The sequence below is a fragment of the Sarcophilus harrisii genome, chromosome 1 (genome assembly GCF_902635505.1).
Source record: "Sarcophilus harrisii chromosome 1, mSarHar1.11, whole genome shotgun sequence".
NCBI classification, from domain to species: domain Eukaryota; kingdom Metazoa; phylum Chordata; class Mammalia; order Dasyuromorphia; family Dasyuridae; genus Sarcophilus; species Sarcophilus harrisii.
In genome coordinates, this window is record NC_045426.1 from 532,707,157 (window position 1) to 532,726,824 (window position 19,668).

The 19,668-nt window shown below is 32.9% G+C and overlaps 1 protein-coding gene across 7 annotated transcripts in view; it reads left to right on the forward strand.

The window, feature by feature from the left end:
• The window catches only part of ATP9B (ATPase phospholipid transporting 9B (putative)), a 451,952-nt gene that overhangs the window by 350,134 nt on the left and 82,150 nt on the right, over positions 1–19,668 (forward strand). For all 7 annotated transcript variants that reach the window (XM_031946730.1, XM_031946732.1, XM_031946731.1 and 4 more), the window contains one exon: positions 333–581. In XM_031946730.1, coding sequence (XP_031802590.1) covers positions 333–581 — 249 coding nt within the window. The remainder of the gene's footprint in view (positions 1–332; positions 582–19,668) is intronic.

A 19,668-nucleotide genomic window follows, 5' to 3' on the forward strand; every position in this document is an offset into this window, starting at 1 on the left:
CAGAATAGATTTTTGAAATTTTAAACATTATATTAATGTATGTTTTTATAGATTTTACCACATGGAAACATTTGATGGTAATAGTAGATATGTTCAAGTAGTTAAGAGTAAATGAAAATGATGTTCTTTAGTTCTAGCCAAAAGTAATTTTATTCTGTAAACAAATACACACTTGAAAATAGATAATAAAATCATATCTCCTCTTAAACATTATTAATTTTAGAAAAATAGAGTATATTAATAATCTTTAATTGCATAGTTTGTGTGTTTAGTTTACCATATTTATCTCTCACTGTTTGTTTTACTTTTTGTCTCTGTTTCTTATTTTAAAGATGTTTTCTCAAGGTGGTGGAAATAGTACTGGTTCGACACCATCCAGAAAATCTCAGTCTTCAGCTCCTAAAGTTCGAAAAAGTGTTAGCAGTCGAATACATGAGGCAGTGAAAGCTATTGCTCTTTGTCACAATGTCACGCCTGTGTACGAGTCACGGGCTGGTGTGACTGGTGAAACGGAATATGCAGAAGTGGACCAAGACTTCAGTGATGAAAATCGAACTTACCAGGCATCCAGCCCTGATGAGGTTAGTGCAGTATTTTCTTAAAGTGTCTTTCTTAAATAATCTTGCCTTAACATCACTTGTTTGTTTAAAGGCAGAGTACAAAGTGATTTCAGGTCTTTTTTGTTCTTTTCTCAAAATCAGTAATGACCATGGTAAATAAAAAAGAAGCATATGCAATTTCCTGGAGAATTGTTATTCCTTCAGATTCTCTCACTTTGCTAACTTGCTAACCATAAATTAGGCAAATGGAAAATGGATTGCTTTCTTTCATACTGACAAATTTGGTCTGAAAGTATAAGATTTTGAAAAGTGCATAACCTTATTTCTAGGGAATAACAGGAAAGAAAATGGAAAAGTATGCTGATTTTATAATCTTATAGCTTAATCTTAATAAGCTAGTTGAAACTTGAAAGTTTAGCACATTAATTATAGGTAATAAAACATGAATATTAACATTCAATTTCTTAGCAAGATTTATACACTAAATTTGAACTGCAAAGGTAAATAAACAGTAGATATTCTGTGTCATTTCACAGAAATTTGCATATTATTAAAAGAGTTAAGATTCTACATTTGGTATCTAATAATGGTCCCTAATTTCCTAGTTACTTTTAAATGAGTTTTATCTAAAATCCATAGTTAAATAATTTGATTTTATCTAAAGTAAATTATTGAGCTATTTTGTGTTTTTGTCTCAGAGTTACTATAAATAGCTTTTTTAGTTGTGATATTCCATAGCTAATAGCCATGCAGCCTTGCAAATTTCATTATTCCTTCAGATGTTATTCCTTTCCCCTCTGGGGGGAAAAATCATTAAGTCTGTATTTACATAACATTGAACATAAATCCTATAGAATATAAGTTCCTTGAAGGCAGAGATTGTCATGTTTTCATATTTATATACTCAGCACTTACCACAGACATGTAATAAATGTTTACTGATTGAACAAATATTCATATTCAGAAGTCGATCTTGTTATAGGAAAAAGCATAGTGTCATTAAAAATCTGGCATGATTCCCTAACAGGAATTTTCAATGTTTCCTGAAGATTTTTATTCTGGTGGTCAATTCTTTTCAAGCTCATATGTTTTTATCCATTTGATTTTTCCTGTGTGGATAGTTATCTTGATTTACTCGAATTATGATAATAACATTTTTAAAAATATGAAGTATTTTGGGACTTTATAATAATCAGTTCAGTGTTATTCATAAATAGTGTCTGGTGGATGTCTTTCATTTAAACTCCACTCTGGACATGTTCAGTGATGGTAGGAAATTTCTTTCTGTTTTTTTTTTACAATTGCTTGATCATAACATAAGCAAAAAAAAAGGGGGGGTCTCCATGATTTTGATTGTTATATGTTTAAGGGAATCTTGTTTGACTTGCACAGATGAGAGAGACACTTATGGGGGGAAATGTTCAATTGAGATTGTTCTTTCTTCATAGTATCAGAGCTTCCTTATTTGTATTACTCTCATTTGTTTTTATATCACCTGTATTTCTGAATATATCCTTTTTCTACTCAGTAAGCCATCCTTTTGTGATTTAGAAAAAATTTTTTAAAGAAAATTGGCCATTCAGTGAAATAAACAACTCAGTCATAGCTGACAGTATACTGAGTATTCCCCATTAATTAATCATACTTTCACTTTGCAAAAAAAAAAAACATTTTTTCAAATCTTCTCAAAGGCTGAATTTATCAAATGCATTTTTAAAATAGGAAACAGTGACTATAATGGGATGTTCTATTCTCCATTCCCTTTCACTCAATTGTCTGACTATAAAAGTCAACCAGTAAATATATAAGCACTGTTATTAGATTTGCTTATCTTGACTAGAAGCAAATTACCATGCCACTTTTTTTTTGTCTATTCCCAACCATGCTGCTTGAATTTTGGCTATCTTTTGCATTTTGAATTCCGGCTATCTTTTGCATTTTGAATTCCATTGCAGTTTGAATTCCAAGGCCTTGCACTCTTGATTGGTAAGGTTTTGCATTATCTTGCCAAGAAAGTGCAATTAAATGGCAATTAAATCCATGGGAGCCAATGAGATCACCAAATGAAGTAGTATAAAGGGAGAAGAGAAGAAGGCCCAAGACAGAACCCTGTGGAATAACTGATTAGAGGACATGATGTAGTGGACGATCCAGCAAAGGAGAAAAAGAAGAATGGTCAAATAAATAGGAAACCAGGGAATAGTATCCCGAAAACCTAGAGAAAAGAGAATGTCAAGGAGTAAAGTGTGATCACCAGTGTCAAAGGCTGCAGAGAGGTCAAAATGAATGAGGATTACACTCTAGCAACACAGTGACCAATACCTGCTTGTTCCTTGCACAAGATACTTCATCTCTGTACTCCTTGCCTTTTCACAGACTGTCCTTCATGCCTGGAATACTCTCCCTCCTTATTTCTACCTCTTTGCAATCTTATCTTCCTTCAGTTTTCAGTTACACTTCTCCCATACTTTCTGTGCAACAAGCCATCCTGAAATTTTTAATGCTAAAGCCTTCCCACTAAAATTAATCTCCATTTCATCCTGTATACATGACACATGACAGTTGCTTAATATATGTTTATTGGCTTGACTTGAAAGATGGGTTACATCCAAGAGGAAAAGGATATATAAAAGCCAGACAGAGAACCCTATATTTTGTCACATTGGCAATTAGGAGCTACTTGGAGATTATTACATAGGAGGATCATAAGAGGCTTAATAAGATCTTACTTGAGTCTTGAAGGAAGATAGATTCTATTAGGCAAAGATGAAAAAGTATATTTCAAACTGAGAAGTAGCAGTTAGGAGACCGGGGATGACTAGTACAAGGACACCACAATGGTAGGTGTGAGGGTCAGAGATGGTTTGGCCAGTAACACCAGGAAGAGAGGTTGGAGCCAGCTAGTAAAGCATTTTAAAAGCTAAGCAAAGGAGTTCACCTTTTATCCTAGAAGCAATAAAAAGATTTTGGAATTGATTGTATAGAGGAGTCACATTAAGAGATTTGAGCTTAAGGAAAATCTCTCTGATAGCAGTCTTTAAAGTGCATTGGAACAAGGGAAGACTTGAGGCAAGGAAACTAATTAAGAGACTGTTAGAATAAAGAGGTGATGAAGTCCAGAACTAAGGCAATAGCTTTCTGAGTCAAGGGAAAGGGTCAGATGGAATTTGGCAACTGATTGGATTATATTGAGTGAAGGAGAATAAAAGTCAAGGATAATGCTGAAGTTATACACCTAGGAGACTGAAAGAGGATGGTGATGTCATAAAAAAAAATAAGCAAGTTTGGAGGAGAGAGAGGTTTAAAGGAGAAAAAAAAATCAATGCAGTTATAGCTATATTGTCTCCTGGACCTACAGTTTGAAATGTGCAACTGGCAGTTGCCTGGTGATATTGGACTAAAGGCTCAGGAAGACACTAGATACATCAGTTGTAAGTCGTCTGCAGATAAATGGTAGTTAAATTCATGCAAGGTTATTCTGTACTCTCAGAAGTAGAGTATAGAATGAAAAGACAAAAAGACTCAAGACAAAGTCTTGTGGATCACTAAAGTTTAAGGCATCATATGGATGATGAGGCAGCAGAGGAAACTGAGAAGTAGCAATTAGAGTAATGCAGCAGGAAGCAATGCAACATCTCCACTAAAGTAGAGAAAGTTATCCAAGAATAGAGGGTAGTCATGTGTCAGTTGTAATAAATAGCTCAAGAATATTGGGCATCAAATACAAATCATCATATTTGGCCATTAAGAGACAATTGCTACCTTGGAAGAAATAATTTCCACTTAAAATGATGAGGTTAGAAGTCAGACTGTAAAGGATTGAGAAATGAGTGAGAAAAAACAAAGTGGAAACAGTAAGTATAAATATCTTTTAGGAGTTTGGCTTCTAGAGAGAGAAATTTTTAAAAAAGGATAAGAAAAACTTGCACATGCTTGAAAGCAGTAGGAAAAGAGAAAAGAGTTGTAAAGGAATTGAATTTTAGAGGGAGGATGGTTTTCTGAAGAAGATTGGAAGAGATGAATCAAGGACATACATCAAGGGATTGGCCTTGGTGAGAAGGCCCATCTCATTGTTAGACAATATGATTGAAAAAAATTACATTGTGATGGAAAGCAATAGAAACGATGCAAAAGTAAAAAAGAGAATAAATTCTGTGGGGGTCTTTAAAAGTCATGGGATAAATGGTTCAAATGAGACTTTTTTTTAAAAAATTAGAAGAAAATAAAAATGTTGACACAGAATTTGGAGTTCTACAAAAGGAAATCATTTTTTAAAAAATCTAATAAGAGAATAGACAATTTGGAATACAATATAGAATCTCTCCAAATCTGTAACTTCTCTGAAAAGAAAAGGTCAAATTTGGAAATAAATATTAAATTCATGGAGAAAAAATTGGCAAAACAAAGCCAAAAGATAGCATCTTATGGATGCTAGGCCAAGTGAAGGCTATTGTTTAAAAAAATATATTTTTTAAGTATTTGATGGCCAAAGAAAGATCATTTGATGGCAGAATGATCTTAAGGGATAAGATTTTTAGGAACGTAAAGTCATCTTTGTGTCAGACTTACAATACCTCTTACAAATGGTTATTCAGTCTTAGCCTGAATACTTTGAGTAATAAAAAGCCATTACCTCACAAAATAACTCATTTTATTTGGGGGCAGCTTTAATTAAAAAAAAAAAAAAAAAAACTTGACCTTTTATTAAGTCACAATTTACTCCCTATACACAGTTTTCTTAGGATGAACAAATCTGATCCCATTTACAAATTGTGGCCTTCAGATGTTTGAAGACAACTATCATGTTCCTTCTTACCTTGTGTCCCTTCTTCAAACAAGTTTTCTATTCTTTTTCTTTTCTTTTTTTTTTTTTTTTGGTCGGGGGCTGAAGCAATTGGGGTTAAGTGACCTGCCAAGGGTCACACAGATAGGAATTGTTAAGTGTCTGAGACCAGATTTGAACTCGGGTCCTCCTAACTTCAGGGCTGGTGCTCTATCCACTGCACCACTTAGCTGCTCCTAAGTCTTCTATTCTTTTTTTTTTTTGTAATAACTTTTTATTTACAAGTTATATGCATGGTTAATTTTACAGCATGGACAATTGCCAAACCTTTTGTTCCAATTTTTCCCTCCTTCCTCCCACCTCTTCCCTTAGATGGCAGGATGACCAGTAGATGTTAAATATATTAAAGTATAAATTAAATACAAAATAAGTATACATGATCAAATCGTTAATTTTGCTGTACAAAAAGAATCGGACTCTGAAGTATTGTACAATTAGCCAGTGAAGGAAATCCAAAATGCAGGCAGACAAAAATATAGGAATTGGGAATTCTATGTAATGGTTTTTAGTCATCTCCCAGAGTTCTTCCGCTGGGTATAGCTGATTTAATTCATTACTGCTCCATTGGAACTGATTTGGTTCATCTCATTGCTGAAGATGGCCAGGTCCATCAGAATTGATCCTCATATAGTATTGTTGTTGAAATATCTAATGATCTCCTGGTCCTGCTTGTTTCACTGAGCATCAGTTCGTGTAAGTTTCTCCAGGCCTTTCTGAAATCATCTTGCTGGTTATTTCTTACACAATAATAATATTCCATAATATTCATATACCACAATTTACCCAGCCATTCTCCAATTGATGGGCATCTACTCAGTTTCCAGTTTCTGGCCACTACAAAGAGGGCTGCCACACCTTCTTGCTAAGTCTTCTATTCTTAAGGCTAAATATCCCTAGTTTTTTCACTTGATCTTTATGTGATTTGGTTTCATTTCTTATACTACCTGATATATCTTCCTCTGGATTTTAGCAAGATGTCCCTTACTCAAAAATCTCTAGTAGAACCTTATTACCTATAGGAGATAATACTTAGCTAGCATTTAAAGCCTCCTGTTATCTGGTTCTTACTTATCTTTCCGATCTGATTGTATGTTACTTTTCTTCTTTATTCCATTCATACTGACCTGCTCTCATACTTTTCCTCATCTAATGACATTTTCTCTTCCACTACTGCAGTAGTTACAAACAGTTCCTCATGTTTAGAATGCACTTGTTCTTCACTTTTCAGAGTCCCTATCTTTTATCAAAGCACAGATTAGATCCCACCTCCTACACAAAGTTTCTTTTAAATTACACAAAGTTTCTGTGATTCCCCCAATTACTGGCATTGTATATGCCTATAATTTACTTATTTGGATATGTATTGTACCTCCTGTAAAATATAATCTCTCTGAGAGGGCTGGTAATGTTTTCTTTTTTGTCTTTTTTATTTTCATTGCTAAGCAGAGTGCCTAGCATTTAGTTGGCCCTTGATAAATGTTTGTTAAATTGAAGAAACTGTTCACTCTCCAAACCAGCCTTCACTCAGCTACTAAATGAATATACCTGAAGCACAATTATAACCATGTTATTTCCCTCCTCAAAGAAATTTAGTAACTCAAAGGAACAAATCCTTTTGTCCTATAAATTTAAAAATTAAAAAAAAAGTCTTACATATTTATGCTAATCTCAACTGAACCTCACTACAGCAAGGCTCTCCTAGTATTCCTCCTTAAATAATTCTCTGTCACTTTATAAGTTTTTCCAAATTTCTTCTAGTCTTCCATATCACTCCTTCCCCCACCCTCTATGCTAAGGATTTTGCTGCATGCATTACCGAAAAAACTACATCTCTTTGTAGAGAGCTGCTTTTCTCATCTTCATCTCCTATCCTTCTGACATCATCTTCCTTTACCTCTTCATTTATTCCAGTCTGTGATGATGAATTATTCCTTCATCTTACAAAGACTATCTCCTCAACTTTTTAAGTAAGGAAAAAGAGTATCTTTACAAATGTCTAGCAAGAGTTTAGTTAATGGAGAATTAAGCCACACCATCAATCAGTGTTTTTTGTAAATATATCTTAACTTTGAGTTGAAAGGAGTCTTAAGAAGGACATTCAGTATTAGGAAAGCAATTCTATACTCAAGTATACACATTGCGTAGTCTCTGCAGAGTATATTTTTATTTAAAATATAAAAATGTATATTAGCAAAAATGGGTGGATTTTCAAATAAAATGAAGCTTACACAAAACTTGTTATTGTAAAAAAAGAAAAGAAAAGAAAAAAAGAAAGAAAATCTCCATCTCCTCCATTAATTGCCCATCTAATTGGTACCATTTTCCTATAAGTCTTCAGCCTCTCTTTATCCACTGACAAGATTCTTTCTTGCCATCTACAAATTTAGCCAAGTCTCTTTCATTGTTTAAATAAAAAAAAAAAACACACACAGCAAATTTTACTATCAATAATTAACCTGTATCTGTTCTCTGATATTCATCTAAATTCCAGGACTAGGTGAAAAGGAAAAGAGAGCTTCGAGCGGCATCTGCCACTTTCTTTGTCTTCTAAATTCTCTGAACTGTGGTATTTGACTTTATCACTAAGCTAAATCTATTAATTGCCAAGTTCAGTGGTTTCTTTTTGACTCTCCTTTCACATTATTAAAACTCTCCTCTTGGATCTTAAAGAAGGGAAAGAGACCCACATATGCAAAAATGGTTTTGTAGTGGCAAGAAACTGGAAACTGAGTAGATGCCCATCAGTTGGAGAATGACTAAATAAGTTATGGTATAAGAATGGTCTTGTGATAAGGAGAGCCATCTACACCCAGAGAGAGGATTGTTGGAACTGAGTGGGTTTCACAACATCGCATTTTCACTCTTTTTGATGTTGTCTGCTTGCATTTTATTTTCTTTCTTCTTTTTTTTTTTTTTGGGGGGGGGGGTTCATTTGATTTTTCTTGTGCAACAAGATAATTGTATAAATGAGTATGCAGAAACGCATATTTTTATCATGTTTCATTTCAGTTGGAAATGAAAGACTGGAGATCAGAAGAACTGTTCAGACTAGATTAGTGCATTTGAGGTTCTTCAGATGATCATTGGAATCTGATGAAACAGTTAAGAGGGAGGAGAAATGAGCAAGAGAAAATCCTTTGCCACAGTCACAGTGAGTGATGGTTTTTGAGGACAGAGGAGATAGGGACGTGTTTGTAGGCAGTAAGGAAGTGTCCCAGAGAAAGGCAGAGATTGAAGATAAGTGATAAAATGGGAGAGAGGGATGCAAAGGAGAATATCTTAGAAAAGGTAGCTCTTTCTGTAGTAGCAAAGAACTGGAAATTAAGGGTATTCCCATTAATTGTGGAATGACTGAGCAATTTAGGGTATATGAATAATACTTGTGCTGTAAGAAATAATGAGAAGAGTAATTTCAGAGAAAACTGGAAAGACTCATATGATCTGATGAAGAATGAAGTGAGAGCCAGGAGAATATACAATAGCAACAACAATATAAAGATGAACAACTTTGAAAAATCTAAAGACTCTGGTTATTGGAATAACCAGCCATAATTACTGAAAGAGAAGTGATAAGGTCAAGATAAAAAATGATATAAACTTTTGGACATAGACCATGTAGGGATTTGTTTTTCCTGGACTGTGCATATTTGTTATATGAGTTTTGTTTTTCTTTTCTTTATTTCAGTGAGACAGGATAAATAAGGTAACAGGATTTAATTTTTTTTAAATTGTATTGGCTGGCAAATGTAAAAAAATTAGCTAATAAGTTAGGATTTTAAAGTAATTTTTCAGTATATAGCAGAAAGCTATGCACTTAATCCATTCCTTTTACTTTAAGAAACAAATAAAAGAAAAAAGTGTATCATCTAGTAGTGTTTTCCTTCCTTTTAAGGAAGATTTTGAAGATCCAAAATAGAGAAGATAATTATTTGCAATCTTTGAAATTACTCATTCCTTAGTTTCAAGAACAAATATAGACTATGAGCAAATACTTTTAAGAGGGAAATGAATCACCATATGTGCCCTCACAATAACATGTCTTTAAAAGTAAGTCCTAAATGAGGTTTGCTATTTAGTATTTCATATATTACCATGGAATAGTACATTGAAAAAACTCCATCTTGTATCTACTAGTATGATAGATAAACTAGAATTGTTTTACCTGGTGAGATTACAGAAAATTGCATATTATAGTCTTGATTTCAGCTTAAAGCTTCAGCTTAAAACAGTAAAAAGATTTTTGAGTTTGGAATCAGAAGACTTGGATTCAAATTCTAACTTTTGATACTTTATTAAACTTGAAAAATCACTTAAACTCTGTGAACTCCAATTTCTTTATCTGTAAAATGAGGAAGAAAGGAGTGGAGTAGTTGCTTGGTCTCCAAGATCCCTTCTAAATCTAAATCTGTGATGTTATAATCCTTTTATATATTCAGAATTGTCATATATGGACATAATTTTAACTTCATTGCTTTTCTGATCTTCACATCAGGAAATTTGAAATCCTAGATTGAAAATCAGATGTGTCTTATGTAGTACATTTGAGGGTTTTTGTTTTTTTTGGGGGGGTGGGATTCACAGATAATAAAGAGCTAAGAGAATGATCCTAAAGCAGGCCCTCTTAGAGAGCTTTGCAAATTTCATATATCAAATTAAAATACATTTCTAATTTGTGGTATGATATTACCCAAGTTTATATATCATGAGGATTTATTTTTCAACATCTACTTCATATTTTCACATTTACTGAAATTTGATCTATTACATATTTAAACAGTAATTATTGATACACTTGCTTGCTTGTATAAGGATATCCTTAGTAATTTCATTTTTGATAACCTATCCTGTCATGGTTTTCCTCTTTTTAAGAAAAAATTCTCTGAAATTTTAAAATGTTTCTGGTTATTTAAAATTTATTTCTGCTCTGATAGAAATTAGACAATTTTGATAGGTTTTCAGAAACAGAACGTTAAATGACCTTTGAAAAGAAATCTTTTGATTTTTTTTTAACTGAAAATGAAAAGACTAGAAGGTCTTTATCATAATTTTTTAAAGAGCTCTATTGATGTAATGTTTGCAAATCACTGAAGCCTAAGGAAAATAATGTAAATGGTTCATTATTTAGCTTATTGAACTTTCCTGCAGTTAGGTTGACGAATGATGCCAATGTTTCCCAATCACCAGAGTACCATTTTAAAAGCATTTTTTATTGAATAAAGTGCTTGGAATATTGCACCCTGGAGCTTTATTTAGAGAAATGGTTCAATTGATGTTTTCTTTTTAACCTCAGCATTGACCTATCACAACATATTTGGTTAATAAGCAGCATTATCATTTAATAGACTTAACCAGTTTTATACATCGTACTTCATCGTACATCATTACAGTCCCTACTTTGTTTATGGCTCTGTTGTCATCTTGGTCTTTGGTAAGAGGGTAATTTATTAAACAGAGCTTTATTTTCTAAGTCTCTGGGTACTATCCAATTTTGTATATTTTTTATTGCAGTCTCACAGAAATTATGTCTCAAAATATAAGCGGACTTCATTTTCTTTTCCCTGAAGAAATAAAAGGACCTTTTAAAGTTACCTAATTGAGTATTCAAGTGAAAAAAAAAAATATATATATATGTGTGTGTGTATATATATATATAAAATGAATTGTTATGCAAAGTAATATTAATCCTTAAAGATCACATGTACATGTAAACACAAACATACATATATTTTACACATATATGTCTTTAAAATCACTAATCACAGTGATATGGCATCCTTAGTGCTAAGTGGGTTAAAGCATAGAAGGTAGTGGAATTATTGAAGGAGCAATGCATAAGTAACTGATTTTGTATTCATAATGGGAAGCCTACTTATGTCCCACTCATGGTTTCTTATGATAAATGATCAATATTTCATTTTCTCCCAGAATAGAAAGTTTCACTGGTCTGTCACTACAGGTACAGCATGGCAAACAGTGCATATACCATGAGAGTCTCATTGACAAAATAAAAACCCATTCTTGGTCAATTGCTGTAGTGAGTGTTCCAGTTCAGTTATGGAAAGCTAATGCAGAGCTAAGGTAATGAACAATCATAAAGGGATATAAACTAAGTAGGAAAAGCAGTGAAGTGCAAAGGTCACAGTCCCAAGCCATTTCAAGCCATGCTATGAACAGGACCTTTGAAGACCTTTGGCTTCTTTTGGGCAGAAAGGATTGATTAGCCATACTTTTAATGACTACTTACTCTCATAAACTGACTATTTTATTGGGTACACTTTTTTTTTTTTCCTCTGTGGTCAGAGTCCTAAATATCTTAAATTTAGGTTGGCCTAATTTTTAAATATTGGTTCAAACTGTGATCATTATTAATATAGTCTAGCTTTTATGTGCAAATGCCATTTTGCTAAAAAAAAAAAATTAGTGACAAGATATAAAGCTATAATAAAGATAATAATATCTTTTAAAAATAGACAAAAATGATAAAAGCACGGCTTTTGTTTTTGCACAAGTATGCTGTACTGTGTGTGTCATCCTATATTGTTTAATTCATTTCATTGTGTGTGCTTATTGAAGCAAGACTAATTGTGGTGTTTTGTCAATGTATTTGTGAGAAGCAAATAATTACCAATGACATAAAAGCATCACTACCATGACCTTCAAGACCAATAAAGAATAACTACTTCATGGCTTGTCTTAAATATTGACTGTCAATTTTTCCAGATGATCAAACTGCATTTTCAACTAATAATTCTATTATATGTAATGATTCTTATAGACCTAATCAAAAAGGATTATATTCTAGTGGCATAATTAAGTATAGTAAAAAGTAAATTTTGTGAGTTGATTCTATTTAGATATTTCTGTGGAAATTGTAGCTCAGTTGAGAGACGTTTGCCCTTTAGCATTAAAAGAAAATTCAAAACAAATTGGTATACAGATTGCAAAGGAAGTAGTATATTATATATGTTTCCCCTTGCACAATACAAGGACATTTGAATATACTTTCTCAGCATGGATTTCCATTGTGAAAATGGGCACATTCTTGTTGAATAAGTTGATTATGACAGGATTATTTAAATGTGTTGATAACTGGCCTGTGGGTGAGACTTAGTTTCGTTTCCCCATTTAGATTAGATTTAATTATACTTTTATTCCCTTTCTGCTAGCATTTTCATTTTTAACGAAAACTTCAAAATTTTAGTAGCTTATTCAGAAAATTATTTGAAATTTAACTAAATTTGAAAAATCTGTGGACTACTTAAGTATTTTAAAGGAGATATATATGTTGATATTGATATTGATGATGATATGATAAATAGATACGGATAAAAATTTTTCAAGCAGCCATTCTATTTCCTTTTAAAAGCAAAAGCATGTGAATTCTCCTTAACATAGGGAAAATTAATGCTTTAAAGCATTTTTTACAGTCTGTTTACAACTTACAGATAAAATTTTGATTCACTAATTTTAAAAACATAAAACATAACTCATCCCGTTCTTTGTCAGATTACAAAAGTATCCCCTCATTGATGCCCATCATTTTATCATGAATGTGCGTATAGATGATGTAATACATAAATTCCATGAAATATATCGGGTGGCCTATTAAATAAAAGATGTTTATTGGAGAAATTGTGAAGTCTGAGGCTTACAAATTTCAAAAGTAATGAAATGGTAACAAAATAATTATTTTCAGGGTCACTCAGAAGGTAAAAGAGTGAGCCTGTACTCTCTGCTTTCTGCTCATGCCTCAGCTATTGATATAGCAATTGTTCAAGTTTCTAAAAATGGATATGACTATATTAAATTATTCTAATTGTCATTGGTATAAATGGTGATATCTTAGAACCCTGTAGTGATTATTATCATGACTTATATCCATTGTGATGTGGACTGTTGTGTTGCCCAAAACATAAATCTCTACATAGTTCTTATACTCTGGTGTAGGTTATGGTTTAGAATTCTATTCATCAATAAAATATAGATAAGAAGCATCATAATGCATTGTAAAGAGCACTAGATTTGCTAGCTCCCTAATTCCCACAACATCCTATGAAGCCAATTCTCTGCAATGTCTGCCACCATTAGTTAGAATGGAAAAATGAAGTATTTTTTATTCTGTTGACCTAGACCTATCATCATCAAGTTATTATCACTTTAATTGATGCTGGGAGGGAGAAATTAAGAGATGGCAAAAGGATTAAAGGAAAACAGAAACTAATGGCTAATGAGAAAGTAATCATTTTTCAGGTTTTAGAAGATTAATTTCAAAAGCCAGAAATTATATTTAAACTTTCATAATAGCTCTAGTTAAAACAACAAAAGGAGTAAAAATATACCTCCTGTTATTAAGTCTTAACTTCAAAGTAGATTGGAAATTACCCATAATTCTTCAATCTAATGATCTCTTTAAGTCTTCAGAATGTAAAAGTGTCTAGGGTGGTTATGAATTATTATGTAGATATTAGCATTGAAGTTTTCCTGAATTAATTACTTATGTGGGGAGAGAAGCATGAGCAAGTGCACAATGACAGAATTGAAAAAATTTTATGGATGTATGTATATATTTTGTATATATATGTTTTGGAAAAACAACAGAAAAAGTCTGGATCACAATAAAAGAAGCACAGAAAGGGATGCAAAGCAATTTTGTTAGTGCCTTATTAAATTTCACATACTTATATGAATACTTCATATTTAAAAGAATTCTGTGTAACAGAATTCCATCATTATCCTCTTTCTTTTGTATACTCTAAAATTAGTGCTTGTTGATGACTGAGATAAACAAAAACAAAAGGAAATTACTCCAAATTTTAGAGGGAGGGAAAGAATTATTTTCCTTGAGTTTTAATATCATCCTCTGTCCTTTTATTCTTTTTCTTTATAGGTAGCAAGTAATTTATTTTCTCTCATATACTTCTTTTCCCCACTCCGGCAAAAAGCTACAAACACATAACAAGTATATAAATAAATAAATATAAGGAGGAGGAGTGGGGGCAGAAGAGGAGAGATACCATAAAGCATGGTAGGGTTATGAGATAACCACCTGACATGGGGGAGGGGTAAAGGGAAAGACACCATGAGGCAAAGTACTCTGGTAGACGTTAACCCAAAGGAGGACACTAAGTGTGGCATGAGCCCTAAATAGATTTATAGGGAAAATTTATTTTTAAAAAAATTTTTATTGAAGCTTTTTATTTTCAAAACATATGCACGGATAATTTTTCAATATTGATCTTTGCATAGCCTTGTGTTCCAAATTTTCCCCTCCTGCCTCCTCCCTACCCCAGATGGCAAATAATCCAATATATGTTGTACATGTTAAAATATATGTTAAATCCAATATATGTAAACATTTGTACAATTATCTTGCTGCATAAGAAAGATCAGATCAAAAAGGAAAGAAAACAAAAAAATAAAATGCAAACAAAAAAAAAAAAGAGTGAAAATGCTATGGTGTGAACCACTCTCAGTTCCTATAGTCCTCTCCCTGGTGTACAAGGCTCTCTTCATTACAAGATCATTGGAATTAGTCTGAATCATCTCTTTGTTGGGAAGAGCCATGTTCATCAGAATTGATCATCATATAATATTGCTCTTGCTGTGTACAATGATCTCCTGCTTCTGCTCACTTCACTTGCACCAGTGCATGTAAGTCTCTCCAGGCCTTTCTGAAATCATCCTGCTGGTCATTTCTTACAGAACAATAATATTCCATAACATTCATATATCACAATTTATTCAGTCATTCTCCAATTGATGGGCATCCACTCAGTTTCCATTTTTTTGCCACTATGAAAAGGGCTGCCACAAACTTTTTTGCACATGGGGTCCTAGAGGGAAAATTTAACCTTAGGGACATGACTGGGATTTCTGACAGGATGTGGCAAGGTGAGGGGGCCCACGACCCTATAGAAGATGGGCTTCAGGGGTTTGACATAACATATTTCTGACTGGAGGACTTTCACAAAGAATGAGACCACAGAGCTAAACTGATCTCTACCAGAGTCTTCTCCCTGCCTGCCCCAGGGATCAATTTTATCAATTCGTCAGTTTTTCTCTCCCCACCACACCCACCATTCAAGATATCATATGAATGTGAAATTCTATTAAAAACAATAAACAGAAAATATCTGACATTTATAAATTTCCTGGAACAAATATAATTAACATAGAATGACATCTTAATTGCAAAAATATGCAGGTATGTTTGGATACATACATACATATATATATATATATATATGTATATTAATTTGCAAAACATATATATGTGATAGTTTGTAATTACAGGTAATATATAGCCACATTTTACCAACCAGAGAAGAAAGCATCATCTTCTAATTATTTTTGTGTTTGACTAATTGAGAACTTGGTAATTTAATTATTATATATATTGATATTGGCAACAGTGATTTACTTGAAAAAGGTAGTTAAAAGCATTATCTGAGATTCAAATGCAAACTGCAAGGCAAAGGTCACCAAAGGGCATAAATTAAACAGGTTTTTAAAAAATATGCTCTCCATTTTATAATTGTTTAACGTGATTGGCTAATGTCTCTGTTAATGGAATTTTAAAGATTTTTAAGAGACCTTCATTAATTTAGTATGTAATTCATCTTTTTTACTATAAGCTCTAAAATGTTTTCCAGAATACTCCATTGTATTTTATAGATAATGTCTGTATTCTCAAAACCTAATTAGGGAAACTTCTACCTGTTAATAATTTGGTAACAATGTTTTTAATGTTGCCAGGAAAAGAGTAGTTATGTAGAAAAGTCATTTGGTAGGTGACCTCGAATCTTAGTCAATCATCTTGAAAATAGGAAACTGGGCCAGATGCAATTTAAAAGTAAAATACTAGGTCATATTCCCTATATAGGTTTGATCCATAACAAAATCTTTATAGAAAAGAGTATATTTACATTGAAAATACTGAATCTCTGAACATAGTATATATATATATATATATATATATATCATAATAATTATCAATAAATATTATAATATAATTCATATATTTGTTTCATTTCCCTCCCAAGTTCTGCTGTGCACATGGTAAGGTTTTTTTTTTTCATGTTCTATTTTGTGTTTAAATTTTAAGGGGGAGAAGAAAAATATTATATCTGAAATAGGTCAATATTCACATTCTCTTGAAATCTCTGATAAGATACAAGGTAAAAAACAACTTCATTTTTGTTTTTTGTTAGACAATTGGGGTTAAGTGACTTGCCTAGAGTCACACATCTAGTAAGTTGTGTCTAGTAAGAACTCAGCTTCTCCTGACTCCAGGGCTGGTGCTCTGTCCATTGCTCCATCTAGCTACCCCCTACCACTTCATTTCTGTGAGAAGTCATTTGTTGCACATAATAAAGTGTTGATCTTGGAACCAAGGAGACTTTTATTTTCTCCTTTAACATATGCTAATTGTGTGAACTTGGGCAAGTCAATGAACTTCTTAGTTCCTTAGGCAGTTCTATAATTATAACTGTATAAGAAGTATGTAAGGTTTCGACTTGCATTAGTAGAGCAATACTTTACCAGGGAGTTCCCTATACCAATGAAATCACACATACAATACCTGTTTCTGTCTTTTTTTTTTGGGGGGGGGGGTATTTATTTGCTCATTTTGCAAAATGATGAAGATTACATCATCCAGTTTGTTAGTGACAAATACCTCTAGTTCAGTTTAACCACTTAACAACAGATGGCTCTCCAAAGAGAATGTTTACATCAAAGATATCTCCAATCCTTCAAGGTGCATAATCTCCCCTATCCTACTAAAGTGTCTCTAGAGGAAATTAGGCTCACAACTCGCCAAGTTCACTTACAAAGGCAGTGTCTATGCCAAATGAACCTCCCACTAGGTTTAGGTCCCAAAATTCATTCTCAGAGATCTTTATATCAATGTATTGATTCTGGACTAGCTGGAACAACTGGCCTGGATTCTGACTCCCAGATCCCAACCATCTATCTCTCTCTAAATCAAGTTCAAAGACTCCATTCCCTTCATTTAGAATTGAACAAAGGAAAGGGCTGAATACTTTTTCATATGGACTCAGTGAAGGAAGAAGGCCTTTCTGTTTGATTGTGAGCTCTTTGGGGACTAAGACTTTCTTTTGCCATTCTTTTGTTCCCAGAGCCTAGCACACAGTAGGTGCTTAGTATATACTTTGACTAAATGCTTCCTTCATTAGATGTTGTCACACTTCTAGAGCAGTACAGTTAAAGACAGTGAGATGAAATAAGAAAAAGAAGTAGTTGGAGATTATTAATAGGCTTTTGAATACCTTGAAAGCCAATTAGAGTTTCTCTCCACCCTGTTACCAGTTCTTGTGTGTTTCTCTCTCTCTCTCTCTCTCTCTCTCTCTCTCTCTCTCTTACACATAGGTTTTTTTTTTTCATAGTTTTCAAGTAATGCTTTTTAAATAATCTCTCCATGACAGAATAAAATTCTAAATGAAATATAAGACAAGTAGACAATTTTGACAGCAATATTTTGTCTTTGTTATATAATTTAAAAAGAAAGCAAGTTATATATATATATATATGATATATTTGTGTATGTATTAGAGATTAATAGTTTCACATCTAATTCTTTTTTATTCTGCTTTATTGATGGAATTGTTCTTTTCTTTCAGCATGTCAAAACAACTTTATTAAAAAAAAAAACTTTTAAAATTCCCATCTTGTTTCACCAGGTGATTTTTTTAAATAATAGGTATCTCATATGTGCTAAATTTATAATCTTTTGACTTTTTGCTAATATTTTTATTGTCTCAATGCCGAGTTCTTTTTGTCCCATTCTATTTTTCAGAACATCCACTATATAAGGCATGTTTTTATTTTATATTAGGTTGTCACCAATGATATTTGAATAGAAAAGTAATGGCCAGACTTGTGTTTTAATAATATTCTTTTGGCAAAAGGATGGATTGGAGAGGGTAGAGTTTTGGGAGGCAAGAAAACCACTTAGGAAGTTTTTGTAGTAGTCCTGATGAAAGATAACAAAGGCCAGTATTTAGGGTAATGCTGAAAACTTTTAAAGAATCGACTACACTTACTGTCCCTACTCTTATCACTACTTGTTCACTTTTAACTCTCTAGCACTTCTGGATTCCAGCCACCATTTATTTCAGTTGCTCTTTCAAAGCCAACAGTGATATCTTAACTGCTAAATCCAATAGGACTTTTCTCAGTCTTCCACCTTTCTTTCCTCTGCTACTTCTGATACTTTTTATACCCTTACTGCTAGATACTTTCTTCCTTTGTGTTCTGTGACTATTATTCCCCCACTAACCCAGTTCCTAACCTTGGAGCCATTTAACACCATGGCTAAAATATCCTACACATTTTATATGTAATGGACCTCTTTGGCAATCTGGGGAAGCTTATGAATGCCTTCTCAGAATAATATTTTTGAATGCATAAAGTAAAATTCATTAGGATTACAAAGGAAACTAAATATAATGAAATAAAATTATCAGAATGATTTAAAAACAAATTAATGAGCATCAGGTTAGGAATCCTTATCCTAGATTCTTTAGTGATCTATATCCATTCATTCGATAGATTTTATTGTTTCTGCTCTATATCTCTTGCAGTATTTCTTATCTCTCCATTTACATGACCACCACTCTAGTTTAGGCCCCAATGTCCTCTCAGTTGGCCTGTTGTAATAGCTTCCCAATTGGCCTCCCAATTTCAAGGTTTTCCTCTTTTAAACCCATCTTATGTACAGCTGCCAAAATATCTTTCAGCACAAATCTAACCATATCACACACTCTCTACTCCCCTAATCAGAAACCTTCAGTGTCCCCTTGTTTCTTCTATAATAAAATCTAAGTCTTCCAAAATTTGAACATAACCTACCTTTCAAGCCTAATTTCACACTGGTCCCTTTACTATGCTTTATGTTTCAATAATCCTGCATTAAATTCAATACATCTTCTGCAATCTTTTTTTTTCCCACATGCTTTCTATGTACTGCATCCTACTCATCTACACTTGAGCTTAGCTCAAAGGCTATATCCTCTAGAAAACAATTTTTGATCCCCTTAATCTTTTAATGTTTTACTCCTTCCTTGTGTACTCCCCCTTTTTTTTTCTTTTACACCATTTTTCATCCTCACTTCTTTTTAAAGAAGAGGGCAAGGAGCAAAGGGAGGATAGAGAATAAGGGTTAGGGAACTATACTATTAATAAACATAACTGAATGGAAATGAGAGAAAACTGAAACAACATTTATTCTGCTACAGTTAAACT